At 37.7% G+C, this 17,701-nt stretch overlaps 1 protein-coding gene across 1 annotated transcript in view; it reads right to left on the reverse strand.

Annotated features, from left to right (window-relative positions):
* SPOCK1 (SPARC (osteonectin), cwcv and kazal like domains proteoglycan 1) overlaps nucleotides 1-17,701 on the reverse strand; it is a 510,659-nt gene that overhangs the window by 241,308 nt on the left and 251,650 nt on the right. Inside the window, exon 3 of the mRNA XM_070933894.1 lies at nucleotides 12,056-12,170. Coding sequence (XP_070789995.1) covers nucleotides 12,056-12,170 — 115 coding nt within the window. The remainder of the gene's footprint in view (nucleotides 1-12,055; nucleotides 12,171-17,701) is intronic.

The raw sequence follows: 17,701 nt of genomic DNA on the forward strand, positions 1-17,701 counted from the left end.
GCACTTATTGGAGAGATAGGTACCACTAATAATTGGTAGCAGTGGTAGGTTTCAAAACTTTTTACTACCGGTTCTGTGGGTGTGGGTTGGTGGGCGTGGTGTGGCATGGCTTGGTGGGAGTGGCAGGGGAAGGATACTGTAAAATCTTCATTCCCACCCCACTCAAGGGGAAGTTACTGCAAAATCCCCATTTCCTTCTGATCAACTGGGACTTGGGAGGCAGAGAATAGATGGGGTGGGGCCAATCAGAATTTTTACTACCAGTTCTCCAGAACTGGTCAGAACCTGCTGCAACCCTTCTCTGATTGATAGACTATGTAGATACCTCGGTCCTTGGGATTTACTTGCTATTGATTAATTGGCTACAAATTGGGGCAGCAAGGTATAAAATATTTAGGCCTTTTCCAGTTAAGCTGAAATATGCTACCTAAAATGGGCCATCATAATATTAAATTGCCATTCTGAAGACCCCAACCATAATATTTTGTTTAGAGTATTTTCCTTTTATTTTTCCTCAGAAAAGCTTGGTAAAATCAAGTTTTGTCTCCATTTGATTACATTAACACTGAGAGGCACAAATGTCTTCTAAATATTAGTCACTAAGGTATTTAATTAATAATGGTTGCAGGATTGCAGAAAGAATTTAATATACTAATCATTTCCAAATTAGCTTCAACCTTTTTAAAAAGATAATCTGAAAACATGATATAAACTCTTTCAAGTTTATAATATACTCTGTGATTGGAATTCATCCTATCCCTGTTAAAATTGCTATTTTACAAGGCTGCATATTTAACACTTTCCCCAAGTGAAATAGGGATACTAGAAACTGAAGAAAGGGTTTAATAAAACCTTTCCCCAAAAAACAAATTCTAGTACTATGAAAGCTTGAACTGTTATTAGTACTAAGGGCATTTTCCTATTCCACATTTATCTCCTACAGCCTTTACTCCAAATAGGGTATTATTTTTAGTGTCTTTGGTATTAAACTCTTATACATATACAATTAATTAAACAATATTATTGATAATTTGTAGATACTAAATAACAATTTCTGTTTGAATAGACTGCTCAGTTAATTTAAGATGCAGGTAAACAGGAAAAATAAAGGATTATTGTGGGAATTTAATATTACTTGCCCCTGTTCCATATTTATAACAATTAACAATTTGTTTCTTACGTAAGAAACAAATTCATGAATGAAGGTGAGTATACATGTCCCAGGATAAGAAACAAATTATATAACCAATAATGAAAAATTATATTGCCAGTTCTTTAGCTGATGTTGGCTTCTTACACATCAAGTCCTTCCCAAGAATTTAGGATGTTGTAATGTATCAGCATGGTATATGTACGGATCTAAGTGTTGTGACTTTTTGTAATTGACAGATGGAAATTTTATTAATGCAAATTTTTTCTAAGTGACATCTAAGATTTATTGTGTGTCACCCAGGCATTTTATGTCATAATCTTTCAAACTGCAATTTTCAGATCTTGATACTCTCTGATCTTCTCCAATTCATTTACTTCTATCCTACGGTCTCCAAGAATTGCCACATCAATTATCCACACTTTATTATGATTACATATTATGTTTATATACTGCCAGACTCTTGATGACTATTTTGCATACATTACTATCCCTCCTTTGTAGTAAAAGTAGTGCTTATATTCATAAAGATATGCTAACCAAGTTATAAATAAGATATTAAATCTCCATCAAACCATATCTAATAAAAACTCTTCAACATGCATTGATAATATCAAACAGCATGCTAGATTTGGCAGCAAAACTTGTATGTATAAAAATATATTTGCTGTCAGGAACATAAGAATTGGTTCCTCTTGGCAAGAAGATTCAGAATCCTGTGAACAACTGGCGTGTCTCTGGCAAGTATGTTTTTGGCTGAGGAAACAGCAAAAGCAACTTTTGATATCCTATCCTACCCTATCCTATATAAATTAACTTTATTTAATTAAATCATCTTAATTTTATTTGGGAGAATTTGGTTTTTCAAAAAACCTGGCCTTAAGCTGCAATGGACTTCAGAGATCAGGAACAGTACTTTGAAGTGTGCCTGGAAGCAAACTATTGCAATGAAACACCATGCTCTCTCTATAACTGTATCAACAGTCAAACTACATGATTCTGCACCAGCTGCAGTATTGCAAAGCTTTTCAAAGGTGGAAATAGGCAAAATGAATTCAGACGAAGAGTTATGTTTGCACCGCTGTCAATCTCTTTTTCCAGTGCAAATTTAGCTGCATTGCAGCCATCCAATCCCTGGATCAGGATTTTAATGAAGACAAAGAGTAAGGTCCATCTTTCTTCATGGACACTTAACCTAGCTGTAGATTGTGTGAGTGGGAAAAGTGAACGAGTGGAAAATGTTTAAATATGAAGGATAGATTTTTTTTTTTGCTTTAATTTATATGCCGCCCTTCTCCAGAGACTCAGGGCGGCTTACAATGCGTTAAACAATAGCCTTCATACTTTTGTATATTTATACAAAGTCAGTTTATTGCCCCCACAATCTGGGTCCTCATTTCACCTACCTTTGAAAGGATGGAAGGCTGAGTCAACCTTAAGCCTGGTGAGATTTGAACTTGCAATAATTGCAAGCAGCAGATGTTAATAACAGTGCTTTAGTCCATTGTATTACAGGCTCTTCTGTAGAATATATAGATATAGTAGATGGAAGTACTATACATGATAAATAATATCCAAATCTATTTTTGAACACCTACTGCTAGCATATGGTGTCTGATATATTAACCTCAATGAGATGTGACTTTTGGTGGATGAGGAAGTCTTCTACTCCCAATCCTAAACCATTAAACTCATTTAGAAATAATGTATTATGGCGTTGGAAATTAGTAAGGTGGAGTTCAGTTCCTGAGTATTGTATGTAAAAATTATTGCTATTTCAAAGTCTATTGAATAATAATCCACAGTTTTTCAAGGCCATTCCAATCACCTTCTTGATACCATCCCCCCCCACCTTCTTTTGAGGACAATAATGTTCACATTTTGGACAGGGAAGGTAGATGGTTTGAGCAAAAAGTGAAGAAGTGGAAGAAGTGGAAAATCCTTCCCTTGATAGAGGTGGAGGCCTCAGACATAATGTGTCCCTGACAGAGTGCGCACAGTGTGACTATTTTCTGACAACCCAGGAGCAAAATACAGTAAACAGAGGTTTCTCTTTCAAACAGTGGTTTATCTACAAGGAATATATACATACACGTACTAGGCAAAGTCAGGCAATCAATCATCAACTATAGCACAGAAGCACACATGGAGAGAGAGACACCCTCACAGGGCCTCTCTTACATAGGCCCTTATCGCTTCTTAAAGTGATAACTCTGCTGACTCATTCTCATTGCATCATCATTTCAGTTTACAGCCTTACAGCAGCTGGTCAGCTATTAAATCATCATTACCTTGACACTCCTCCCATTTACAGCTGAACAGCTGAATGCTTAACATAGTGGTGAAATGTAAAATTTGTTACTATCGGTTCTGTGGGCGTGGCTTGGTTGGGGGGGTTTAATGTGACTGGGTGGGGAGGGTCAATTTTTTTTTTTTACATTTAAAAGCATTTTTTCTATAACCTTAAGAGGTTGCAGAAAAAAATGCTTTTAAAAGCCTCTGACGATCAGGCAATTCAGCTGGGAGTTGGCTTTTAAAGGCTTTTAAAGGCATTTTTTTTTTTGGCCGAAGAGTTTGTAGAAAAAATGCTTTTAAAAGCCTCTGGCGATCCCAGCTGAGCCGCACACGATCATCAGAGGCTTTTTTTTTTACTTTTAAAAGCATTTTTTCAGCTGAAGAGGTTGTAGAAAAAAATGCTTTTAAAAGTAAAAAAAAAAAGCCTTTGATGATCGCGGGGCGCAGGGATTTTTGCTACCAGTTCTCCAGACCACCTACCGCCATCGCTATCGGATCAGGCGATCTGGTCCGAACCGGGAGCATTTCACTCCTGCTTTAACATAAATGATGCTTTCTATTTCTATTATATCTTCGCCTCCTGCTTCAGTTTCTACTCTCACTCTACAAACATTACTAGTACCATTACTACTACTGCTGCTGGAACTGCTACTTTCTTTTTCTATTCACTGTGTACACTCTGTCTCATTACTTTCTATTATGTCATGCTCACCATGTCTTGGCTGAATTCCTTCACTTTCCCTTTTCACTAGCTCAGTTTTCTCAGTTTGGTGTCTCTGCCTGCCTGACATTCTCTTTAAGTTTGACTTCCTCCATTTATCTTGTTTTTCCTTAGGCAATGACCATGACCACATCTCTTGGTACTGACATACCAAACACCACATATTCTAACCTCATTTGCAGTGAACTGCTTAGGAGGTATACCTTTATTACACCTGAAGAAGCTACTTGGATAAATAGTGAAACATTTCAAATAAAAAAGAAGTGTCTACTTGCCATGACTGACCTTCCAGATATCTGTTGATTACTCCTCGATTGGCGTATTGTCTATGTTTGATTGTTAGTCTGGTATTAATCTGATGTTAATTTCTGTTTATCTGGATGTTTATTGCTGATGCTGAGAATAATCAAATGCTGGGACAACTTGCATATTAGCCTGATCTTGCTCCTTGATTTCAAGCCTTGAATGAATTACTGATCTGAACTTGAAACAAGACTTTTGTGCTCTAAGGATTCTGGGCTAACTTTTGCCCTTGAATTGTCTGATTACAACTTGTGTAAGATTACATGTACTGTGGGACAAAATAAAATAAAAATCAAGTTAACATATTGAAGATGAGAATTCAAAAGTAATAATAATAATTTCAAAGTAACTGTACCAAAAATCTTAAATGTTTTAGTTTTTTCATTGTTATCCTTCCAGTTCTTGCAAATTTTGTTACTTTTTCTCTTCATCTTTTCCAGACCATGCTCTTACCTCAGATTAGCTACCAGCTGTCTTTTCATAGTCAATATGCAAAATACTGAAATTTGCATTACCATTAAAGCATTCATGAATGCATTCTCTGTAAATGGGGAGCTAAAATTCCATGCCTTAATGGGCATCACTTTCACTTGTTTACCCAGCATAACCTTTTTGCTAGTTTGCTCCTCATTTGTCCATTTGAAAATATTACTTTTAAGCTTTTCATAGGCCTGCTACTGTTACATTATGTGCTTAATATTGCAATCTTTTCTTGTGCCATTTCCTCTTGTTTTATTCTTTAATCCATTTTATATTAGTTTGTATTTCTAAAATTAACCTCAATGAGTCATGCCTGTCCAGCCTAAGTAATAGCCAACACTTCAGAAGATAGGCTTCAGACACAGAAAGATCCTGACAGACTTGAACACTGGGCCTTTTCTAACAAAATTAAATTCAATGGTGAAAAAAATAAGGTTCTACATTTAGGCAAGAAAAACAAAATGCACAGGTATGGAACAGGTTGTACCTGGCTCAATAGTAATAACTGAGAGAGAGATCTTGGAGTCTAGTGGACAATCACGTAAAAATGAGCCAGCAGTGTGCTGTCCAGCTGCCAAAAAAAGCCAACACAGTCCTGGGCTACATTAACATAGGGATGGAATCAAGATCACGTGAAGTGTTAGTACCCGATTTATAATGCCTTGGTAAGGCCACACTTGGAATAGTGCATCCAGTTTCGATTGCCCTGATATAAAAAAGATGTTGAGACTCTAGAAAGAGTGCAGAGAAGAGCAAAGATGATTAGGCGACTGGAGGCTAAAATATACAAAGAACGGTTGTTGGAATTGGGCATGTCTAGTTTAATGAAAAGAAGGTCTAGGGGTGACATGATAGCAGTGTTTCAATATCTAAGGGGCTGCCACAAAGAAGAGAGGGTCAACCTATTCTCCAAAGAACCTGAAGACAGGACGAGAAGCAATGGATGGAAGCTAATCAAGGAGAGAAGCAGCCTAGAACTAGTGAGAAATTTCCTGGCAGTGAGAACAATAAACCAGTGGAACGGCTTGCCTTCAGAACTTGTGGGTGCTCTATCTCTGGAGGTTTCCAAGAACATATTGGACAGCCATTTGTCCAGAATGCCTGAACAGGTGGTTGGACTAGAAAACCTCCAAGGTGCCTTCCAACTCTGCTATTCTATTATGTTTTTTAAGCAAGGTAGTACACATATAGGTATACTGGGAATGAATAAAATGTAAGATGCTATATTTCAGGATCAAATTTTGATTTGATTCGATTTGAAGCTTCAGGATTGTATTATGATAGTCTCGATATTTATCTTGGGAACTGATGTATGATGTTAATTTGATGATGATAATAGCAATGTTTTCAGACCATACAATAAGAAAATACGAAGTTTGTTCAAGATTTTATAACTCAATAAAATTTCTGTGTTTTTGCTGCAGTTGTAATATTTATACCTTTTCTAAAACACAATGAATCTGCAAAAAAAAAATAGTATACATTTAACAAAAAAAAACTTTTATTGTATTTTTGTGAAGTCTCACACTTTATCTGAAAAGAGACTAATCCATGTTTCACCTGAAAGGGACTTACATGGGTTTTTCTTACTACCAAAAGATGAAGTGAATAAGGCAGAAAAGTACCAGGAACATCAGAATTATAGAATACATTTATAGAAGTTTAGATTTAGTTGATTAGAATGTGTTTTCAACATTGTTGTGTACTTTCCATTGTCTTCACCTTCTCTTACACAAACTATCTGAACTGAGTTGTCTCTTACTCCTCTGGAATGCACTCCCTCCCTCCTGGGAATCCAGATCAGATTCCATCACCATCTGTCTGAACATAAATTCACCATGTTTCATTTAACAGAACATTCCCCCTCCTACAAATGTACATAGATTCTTACTAATAGCGTATGTTATCAGGTGACTCTTTCTCATAAAATCTGAAACTCCAGTGATTGTAATAAATCACTTGGCTGTCTTGTAAAATAAGTATATTTTACTCTAACACATTTGTGCTCTCTAAAACTTTTGACTTTGTTGCCTTAATTTATTTATTTTTATAGAACCAGCAATGCATTTTTTCCTCTTCACTCCAAAACAAAGTTTTCTTGATTGTATAGAACAGCGGCCCCCAACCTTTGAGTCAGTAGGGACCGGTTCTGTGGAGATAGGTTTTTCTGCGGACCAGAGGGTGCGTGGCTTTGCATACTGCCTGCATCCCACGGATGAGGCTTTGCTTGTTTGGATGGGTTGGTGGCTGGCATGTCCACGGATCGAGAGTTGGGAACCTCTGATTTGGAATATATTAGGCTGCATTTGTTTTACTGATAATGAGTAACACAACGTAATGCATAATATTGTATTTAGAGTCTAATATTAACTCCAAGTATAAACTTTCATTAGTTGCATTAAGTGTTAAACCAAATGGCAGATATATATCTTGTGTGTTTTGTCAATATAAGTATTTATGAGCTGCAAGAGACATGGCACAAGGTCAGCCAATGGGGACTGTTTGGATAGACACGGTAACAGGTCAGCCAGTGGGGATTTTTTGGAAACTGAAACATAGTATTTGTTTGTATGGGGTCATAAGACACAGTTTGGAGTCTGGGCATGGCTTAGACTTGCTGAACTGTATATAAGAGTTGGTTTGGCCTCTGTAATGGGAGCCTCTGTACAATATATTAGCCTCTGTATCTCTCTACTCTGTAATGACTTGCTTCTATGAATATTGCTTCTGTATTCCTGATATTGTATGCTGAATTCTCCTGTATAGTATTGTATATAAAGAAGTTTCTTATGTAATTTGAATCCTGCTGAAGTTCATTTAATTGTGTCTGATTGTGTGTGCTGCAAGAAACTCTGACATGTTTTGAATTTTAGAAGGATGATAGTAGGTGATTAAATAGAAGTGTCTTCTGTGACCATGATGTTATATCTTAAATGCACATAAAACCTGAAAATTCAGAAACAGTCTGGGATTGGTAAAGTAATGCCATAAAAACGATTATATAGATTATTAGGGTTTAGAGAAAGCACTTCAACGGAATTCAATTATTTTTCCCCCAAAATTTTATAACAGTGTCCAAATTTTATTGCTGAACAACGCTTTCAACCTTTAATAGTCATGGTGTTCTTAGATTCACACATTTTTATTTGGTTAATAATAGTTAATTCCCTTCCTGATGTTAACTTCTATTCACATGATCATGAATGATAATTAAATATATTCATTAATACCTGTTTAATACATTAAATTAAATATAGCATTATGCATGGTATGATGAAAATCCTCTGCCTCTCTGACATGTATTCAAAACCAGAATTAATGATACTGTATGGAATGAGAATTTGAAATATTAAAGAAACCATTTGAGTTGAATGCCTTCAAACAATGATTAGAAAATTTATGGGATTATAATTGCTAAAAAATAATTATGTTTCCATAGAATGTTTGGGTTCACAGCATTAAATCACTGGAAAACTATTGTTAGGAGCTGAAAAAATGACAATAGAAGGATGCTGCTAGAGAGATATATTAATGGGTTTCTGTAAACCTCTGGTTGTCTGCTTTTAGATAATGAATATTAAATCAAATTGACCTTAATCAAACAGAGATTCATGCCAAAAGTCTTTACTATGTCCTTGACAAAGGAATTTCCAAAGTTCTTGGGCTTTCACACAATCAAACACTTTTTGCTTTTCATCATTCTCCCCTCTCCCATTTTTATCATCTAACACATTAATTACCATTCTCAAATGTTACAGCATCAAGAAAAGAATATAGGTTCTTGTCATATTTGAAGTATTAGTGGCATGCTAGATATACTATTTAGAGAGGGGGAAAAAGAGTTGCTCAAGAATCACACTGCCTTTGATTTTTGTCTTGGGTATAAATTTGCAAAAATCAGATACTGAATTTATTAAAAATTATCCGCAAATGAATGATTATATTCAACCCAACACTTAATGTTCTCACAAACTCTCCTTCTAAAAAGAGGGAGACATGGAAATATATAGGAGATAAAAAGTAGGTGAGTGATGCACCTCTCAATTTTATAGGTTTTATGGTAATGAATCTTAAAAGAAAATGCAAATAAGACTTTCTAACAAGAAAACTGAATGCATGGAAACACTAAATGAAAACATACATTTAAAATCTGATGCAGAAAGGGATATAGATACAGCTTTGCAATACACAAACTCTTAGTTTTTAAAAGCAGACAAAGACTAAAAATGAACTCAACATTGTACTCTGTTGATGTTTTTTTTTTCAGATAGAGTTTTTTTTCAGATCGGGTAGCCTGAAGATTAGGAGTGATGGAAATATTTTGCATGCTCACCAATTTTGTTTGCCATAGGAAAGTAACAAGTAAAATGAAAAAAAAAAAAATAGCATGCCACTTTTCTAGATAAATGTAGCTGTCAGTGCTGCTGGCTGTCCCATCATAGATTCCATGAAGAGAGGGAAATGAAGAGTTATTTGCTTGCCTCTCACATAGAACAGAATAGAATATCATATTTTTCAGAGTATAAGATGCACCTTTTTCCCCAAAAAAAGAGGGTGAAAATTTGGGTGCGTCTTATACTCCAAATGTAGCCCCGCCCAGCTTCTCAAACAGAGGTTTCAGAGGCTGAAAAAAGCATCAGAAAAGAAGCTTCAGAAAAGACGCCCCCAAACAGAGCATCAGAAAAGAAGCCCCCAAACAGGCTTTTTTTCTGAAGCTCTGTTTCGGAGGCTTTCAGAGGCAGGAAAAAAAGTTTTTTCTGAAACTGTTTTACAGTGGTTCTCCTCCTACCTCTCTGGTCGCTTGCAGTCTGTTTGGGCAGAGGGTCAGGGATCCTCCCCAGAGGCCCCTCACTTGTGGGGTACATCAGGGATTGGTTCTCTCCCCTCTGCTCTTTAACATCTACATGAAACCGCTGGGTGAGATCATTTGTGGTTTTGGGGTGAGGTATCATCAATATGCTGATGATACCCAGCTTTACATCTCCACCCCTGACCACCCTAGGGATGCCCTTTCCGTGATGTCCCACTGCCTGGAAGCGGTGCGGGTTTGGATGGGGAGGAACAGACTCAGACTCAGACTCAACCCTTCCAAGACTGAGTGGCTGTGGATGCCGGCATCCCGGGATCTGGAGGTTCCATCTTTAGTGATCGGGGGAGAGACCCATACTCCCTCCGATAGGGTTCGCAACTTGGGTGTCCTCCTGGATTCTCGGCTGTCTTTGGATGACCATCTGACGGCCGTAACCAGGGGGGGCCTTCGCACAGGTGCGTCTTGTGCACCAGTTGCGCCCTTTTCTAGACCGGGATGCCTTCACCACGGTCACTCACGCCCTCATTACCTCTAGGTTGGACTACTGTAACACCCTCTACATGTGGCTGTCCTTGGGATGTGTCTGAAGGCTCCAGCTAGTCCAGAATGCAGCCACACGGGTAATTACGGGGGCTTCTCGATACTCCCATGTAACACCTCTCCTGCGTGAGCTGCACTGGCTGCCGGTGGCGTTCCAGATTCATTTCAAGGTGCTGGTGCTTACCTATAAAGCCCTTCATGGCTTAGGCCTGGGGTACTTGCAGGACCATCTCTTGCCGCTCCCCCATCGTCCCGTGCGCTCTCACAGAGTGGGCCGCCTCAGGGTGCCGTCGGCCCAACAATGTCAGCTGACGGCCCCCAGGAGGAGAACATTCTCTGTGGGAGCCCCGACCCTCTGGAATGGATTGCCCACTGAGCTCAGGACAGCCCCCGACCTCCTTTCCTTCCGTCGCGAGCTGAAGACATGACTCTTCCGTCAATTCAACTGATCCGTTTGGGTGTACACTGTTATAATTTTAAGCTGTTTTAATTGGGCTGTTGATTTTAAATTTATTTTATTGTGATTTGTATTGGAAATTTTCATTTTGTAAGCCGCCTTAAGTCCCTCGGGAGAAAGGCGGTATATAAATCACAATAATAAATAAATAAATAAATAAATAAATAAATAAATAAATAAATAAATAAATTGGAGTTGCTAAAATTCACCTCTGGGAACAGCTGATTGGGGGTATTCCGGGAGGCTGATCCACCTGCCAATCAGCTTTTTTCTTATTTTCCTCCCCAAAAACTAAGGTACGTCATATACTCCAGTGCGTCTTATACTCCAAAAAATACAGTACTTTATTTAGTCAAGTGTGATTAGAGAGACACAAAGAATTTGTCTCCGGTGCACATACAAATACATCAGGTTACAAGTACAAAAAACTGGATTTGTGTTGTGATGCTGCCACAAACATTTTGCCTTTTTTTTTTCATTGTTGAAGTTTCTAACAAATACCTACTTTGGTGTCATATGTAAACTGAAAGCTCTGATCTCTACTTTAAAGAGAAACAGATATTTTACCTTGGAACTTAGCCAAACCTTTTAACATGCCTGTGTGTACAACGTGAATAAATACACAGAACATCTCTTCAGTGAATTTGCCTTTTGGTCTCCAAGAAAGCCTCAGTTGTTTTGTATCAGTATAGGGAATAGGAACTACAATAGAAGTTCAGTTCTTGCAACCTCTGGCAAATGTCCCGTATTATGCCTAGAAGCCTCTTTCATTGAGAAAATATGCTTTAAAACAGAACTGAGCCAGAAGCTATGACATTTCATCGACTCCTCTGCTTGCTGCAAATAGCACATTCCATTGGAAATCATTTGTTGAGGGCAGAAAAGTTCTCAATCCACAGCTCTACTCAATACCCAACTGTAGCTCCAATCCTAGGAAAATATTTTTCATCCTCCAAAAAAGATCACTGCCATACTGTTTCTCTGTTTTTCAGAATAACACAGTACCGGGGAGGCGATTAGCTACAAGCCCAATATAGAAAACTTCAGCAGTGCTTAACACTGTAGCACTTTTCACAAGGTAAATTTATTTATTTATTTTATTTATTTATTAAATTTTTATACCGCCCCCTCTCCCGAAGGACTCGGGGCGGTGAACAGCCAAAATCAGTTTATAGTGACAGGGGAACATTCCTTTCTTCTCTCTCTTCCCCACATAATATTATCACTTAGAAATGTGAAATCTGGGATATTCTTCTGAACAAAGATACTTAATTGAAACCATAAATCACAGCTTCTTACCTGTGTACCAACTGTTTGCGGCTTACACAAGTGGCTGTCTCGTAGTCATGAGTGACACACACTTTGTGAGGGCTGCACTTTACCTTCAAACATGGGTCTTTAGATGGGTCAAGGGCTATTAAAAACAAGACACAAAGAAGTTGTTTAGAAGATTACCCCTTTTGTTCATTAGTCAAAATACTGAGTTAAAAATCAAAACCACTTCTCAGCTAATTTTGAAATGCTGTAAAAATATATAACCCATTTGACCTCACAATTCTGTGCGATGAAAGATATTCAGCTATTGTCAATTGGTCAAGGTCATCTAATGAACTTTTAAACTAATTAATTTTGACTTTAAGCTAGCCCTATGCTTTATATTGTGCTTTCAAGTCGGATTTTACTCCTAGCAACCTCACAGACAATTCCCTGTGAGCTTTTTTGTGTGTGGCAAAAATGTTCAAAAGAGATGTACCACTTGCCTTCTTCCTATGGCTGAGAGAAAGTGACTGGTCCAAAGTCACCCAGCTGGTTTCATGTTTATGGCTAGAAGGCTACAATTTAAGCCCCTTGGTTTCTAGCCTTTACTCTCTACACCAAACTTGCTCTCAGTTGTGGATTTCAGTAACTGCAACATCCTAGCTCCTGTCCTCCAAATATTACTCTTGAGGAACAACTACATGTAACTATTGCCAACCCATATGAAACGATTATGATTCAATGGTTATCTAGATTGCAACTGACATGGACAAAGATGTATTAATTCTGGTGGATAGACAGACAATGAAATACGTTACATTTTAAAAAATAAGGAGTTGGCCTGAAGAAAAATTCTCTAATTTTATCATCAACCTCAGCCAAAATTTCAGGGAGCATTTTATCAGTTCCACTGTTTAATTTTCTAGGCTTTTGCATCCTAGAATTGTTTTTAACTGATTTTAATAAAGATATTCCATGCTACATGGAATATCTCAAGCCTTTCATGCATAAAATATTGGTCTGATTTTTCTCCCATATCTGTTGAAATAACAATTTTACATGCCAAAGTATTAAATAATTACTATTGTATAATAGAATATACAGCAATTCCTGGGCCCTGTGTGAAGTTTAGCAATTTTGTGTTATTAAAATATATGCTTTTCCCTCTATTGAGCCAACAAAACTCTTAAATGAACCAAAACATAACATTCCACTTTCATTTAGTGCTAGAACCACACACAAATTCTAGTAAGAAGTGGACATACTATCCTTATTGCAAATACACTTAAAAATTGCCTTCATTTGCAAATAATCTTTGAAACTTTTGCATATATGTGTGTGTGTGTGTGTGTGTGTGTGTGTATTCCTGAATGATACTGCATTTATTGATAAAATACAATTACTTACTTTTGTGTTACAATACTATTTTTATGGTACATGTAGCAGTACATTGTTATTGGGTTTGTGTAATTAATAGTGGACTCCAGAAGATGGTAGAGGACAGGAAGGCCTGGAGGAACATTGTCCATGGGGTTGTGATGGGTCGAATACGACTTCTCAGCTAACAACAACAATTAATAGTACAGCAATATTTACTGAAACTTTGGCCTACTGTTTTAATTTTAGAGAAAGAAAAATAGCCACCAATTTGGATATTTTCTAAAACATGGTAATTAAAATATTGTCACATTTCAGAGGTATCATTTGGGGCTACCAGCAACCTACTGCTGTTTTGCTAATATTGTAATAGCAGGTTTAATATAAAATGGTTCATTTAGCTTATGCTACAAATTTAGGATATAGAGTACAAACACTAACAATAACAGAAGCATGTCAGCAGGAAAGAGGCTGAAATGAAAAGATACATTAGTATCTTCTTGAAATATGTATTTATTTTTTAAATGGGATAATGTCAAAGAATGGCAAAAGCAATAGACTTATACACCACTTCACAGTGCTTTACAGTCCTCTCTAAGCGGTTTACAGAGTCAGTATATTAGCCCAGGAAAAGATGCAATTGCTTTAAGAAGTTATACTTTGGTACCATGAATGTCTCTATGCACTCCAAAGCAACTTTTGTTCTTTTGATCCAAATATTGCACAGATCAACTGACATAAGGGATTATCTGGAAGACTTGGACATACAGAGGTTCAATTTTCAGCCATTGGTGGAGCATGTACCGATGTCAGCCAGCAGGTAGCACTATTTTCCTCATGATGAGTTAAATGGATTCCAGTAGGATGAACTAATAAAAAGGATAACCTGGTGGCCATCCAAATTGTAATGCAAACAGCTAATCCAGATTGGGTAGATTAAACTGTACCATTTTATATATATCAAAATAATCAGGCCTTTCAAATCAGGAATTACACATAGCTTAATAGCTGCTGGATCAACATAGTAACGAAGGTCCTAAAATCTGCAATACACAAATGTTCAAATTATCATTTAGACTAAATTCCTGTTTACTAATATTGGAAGTTAATTCAGAGGTCTAATAAACAAGAATAAACAAGGGAACTTTAATTTATGTATTTAATCATAAATAATTCTTATACTAATTCCATACCCCTTAGCAGCAGCAAAAGCAGCATTTAGAGGGTAAGCTGCTCTCATGTGCAGTATAATACCACTGAAATGGTAAGATGAAATTTCTTAAAAATCAGCTAGCTCAACTTGCTGTATTTCAGATGTGTTAGTTTTCTTTGTTTGGAATTCTGGGAGTTGGAGTCCCAACACATATGGAAGATAACAGATTGGGGAAATTTGAGTTAACATAATTGAACTACAGATTCATTTAATCCATTAGTCTACAACTGGGAATCACTATTAAGTTATACCCATTGCCAAGTCTGGCAGTTTTATACTTTAAAACATTTGCATTATTTAAGCAGGGTTGCATTCAATTCCACTTTTCAAATCATCTGCAAGTTTTTAATATATGCATTTTTCACTATTATACATGACAAAACATGGGAAGTTGTTAAAATTGATGCATTACTGTATCCTGATCTGTATATTAGTGTAGGAAGTAATAATAAAAATGCATTCAAATATTGTTAGTTCTTCTATGCTTGTAAAACTACATTCTGAATGAAGATACCTACAAAAACCTGAGAGCCTGGTAGTACAGTGAACTAAAGCACTGTTATTAACATCTGCTGCTTGCAATTACTGCAAGTTCAAATCTCACCAGGCTCGAGGTTGACTCAGCCTTCCATCCTTTCAAAGGTAGGTAAAATGAGGACCCAGATTGTGGGGGCAATAAGCTGACTTTGTATAAATATACAAAAGTATGAAGGCTATTGCTTAATGCATTGTAAGCCGCCCTGAGTCTCCAGAGAAGGGCGGCATATAAATTAAAGCAAAAAAAAAAAAAAAAGAGGAAGGAAGGCCAGGGAAGACAATCTCAGAAGCCCTTCTCAACTGGACTCTTCACTCTATCCCTGTTATGTCTACTGATAAGAATTTGGCAGCAATTCATTTACGCTGGTTTAAACAGATTCTAGGATCATACCTGAGTTAAGGATGGCGGGATCCTTAGTGCTCTCTGAACTTGGTTATCATCTTGCAGACATTTCATTATCAAACTAGGTAACAACATTATCAAACTAGGAACAACATCTGACGGCTGTAGTTAGGGGACCTTTGCACAGGTTCGTCTGGTGCACCAATTGCGATCCTACTTGGATCAAGAGGCTCTCCTCACAGTCACTCATGCCCTTGTCACCTCAAGGTTGGATTATTACAACATGCTCTACATGGGATTACCCTTGAAAAGTGTTCGGAGACTACAGTTGGTCCAGAATGCAGCCATGCAAGCTATTGTGGTACACCTAGATACACCCACATTACACCAATTCTCCGCGAGCTGCACTGGCTCCCTATCGGTCTCTGGGCGCAATTCAAGGTGTTGGTTATTACCTTTAAAGCCCTACATGGCTCAGGGCCAGGCTATCTTCGAGACCGCCTTCTACCGCATAGGTCCCAGCGACCGGTAAGATCCCAAAGAGTCGGTCTTCTCCAGGTCCCATCAGCTAAACAATGTTGGCTGGCAGGCTCGCAGGGGACGGCCTTCTCTGTGGCTGCTCTGGCTCTCTGGAACCAATTACCCCCTGAAATCCGGACTGTCCCCACCCTACTGGCCTTCCGGAAAGCGGTGAAGACCTGGCTCTTCCTGCAGGCCTGGAGCCGTTGATCTCGCTACGGTGATCTTGCGAGACCCGGCCACGAACTGGAGTGTATGGGTTTTAATGTTTTCTTTTAAACTTTTGTATGGGATATTGTTCAGATTGTTTTATTCTCTGCTGTAAGCCGCCCAGAGTCCCTCGGGAGTTGGGCGGCATAAAAATGTGACAAATAAATAAATAAATAAATAAATAAATAAATAAATAAACATCATTAGTACACTAATGATGTTACCTAGTTTGGTAATGAAACATCTGCAAGAAAACAACCAAGCTCGGAGAGTACGAGGGACCCCACAGTTCAGCTCTGAGCTACAAATATTCTCTTCTATCAGTGAGTTAAGGATCTCAAGACATGCAACACAGCACAGGAAAATAACAAATTTCACTCTATGCTAGGATGAAGCCACTTCAGGCAGTTATTGGTCAGCATGAAAATGCAGCCGCTTTTTATACCCACTGCAGTTTAATTCTGGCATTTTTTCTCCTCTGCACTTCCCATTACTTAATGGGATTTTTCTTGAAGTTTTGAGCCCTGAAGCTGGGCAGTTATTAGTTGTTGACATAAAAGCCTGCCCTGAGAAACTCTGGCTTTCACAATATAACTCCACAGGACCATTAGCTCAACTTCCTGTGGGATGTATGGAACAATGTTGCCCTTGCTGTTCTTATTTATGATTGTTGAAATTGATTGTAAAATGTTTTGATCAGATTTATATTACTGACAACGGAATATAAATAATTGTAAAATCACCATAGTCTTAAATTTACCATTATTGGCATATGTAGTAATAATGAAGTTAAAGAGACCTTCAATGCCTGATTGCATAATTAGTGGTTTCTAGGACTGAAAAGACTACATATCTTCTTCAGCACTCTGTTTCAAGCAACATGTATCCATATAAAACTTTGATAAATGCATAAGCCCTTCATTTATCTCTAGTATCTGGACTCTCCAGTGTTTAGTGTTGGGAGTATATTATTGGTAAATAGTTTCCATATGAGCCACAGTGGCACTGTGGTTAGAGTGCAGTACTGCAGGCTACTTCTGCTGCCTGCTGCCTGCCTGCAATTTGGCAGTTCAAATCTCACCAGGCTCAAGGTTGACTCAACCTTCTATTCTTCTGAGGTCAGTAAAATGAGGACCCAGATTGTTGGGGGCAATATGCTGACTCTGTCAACCACTTAGAGAGGGCTGTAAAGCACTGTGAAGTGGTAAATAAGTCTAAATGCTATCGCTATTGCTATTCAATTGTTTAACTAATAAATAACAAAAGCATGTCTACATAGAGACAGAACATTTATGTCGATTGCATGCTGGTTGGTACATGTTCTATTTGATTCCCTTTTCTGATTCAAAAGCACTATATCAAACAGGCATTTCCCCCAGCAAAGCTACACTGTGCAAAGAATTAGCTTCATACGGTGATGCAAGGCCTCCAAAGCAAGTCCATTTTGCTGGGATGTAAACATTTCTACTGTATAACTCCTACCAGGAAG

This window comes from Pituophis catenifer, unplaced genomic scaffold (assembly GCF_029215685.1).
Source record: "Pituophis catenifer annectens isolate HBS135680 unplaced genomic scaffold, rPitCat1.0.hap2 SCAF_2, whole genome shotgun sequence".
In the NCBI taxonomy this organism is placed as follows: domain Eukaryota; kingdom Metazoa; phylum Chordata; class Lepidosauria; order Squamata; family Colubridae; genus Pituophis; species Pituophis catenifer.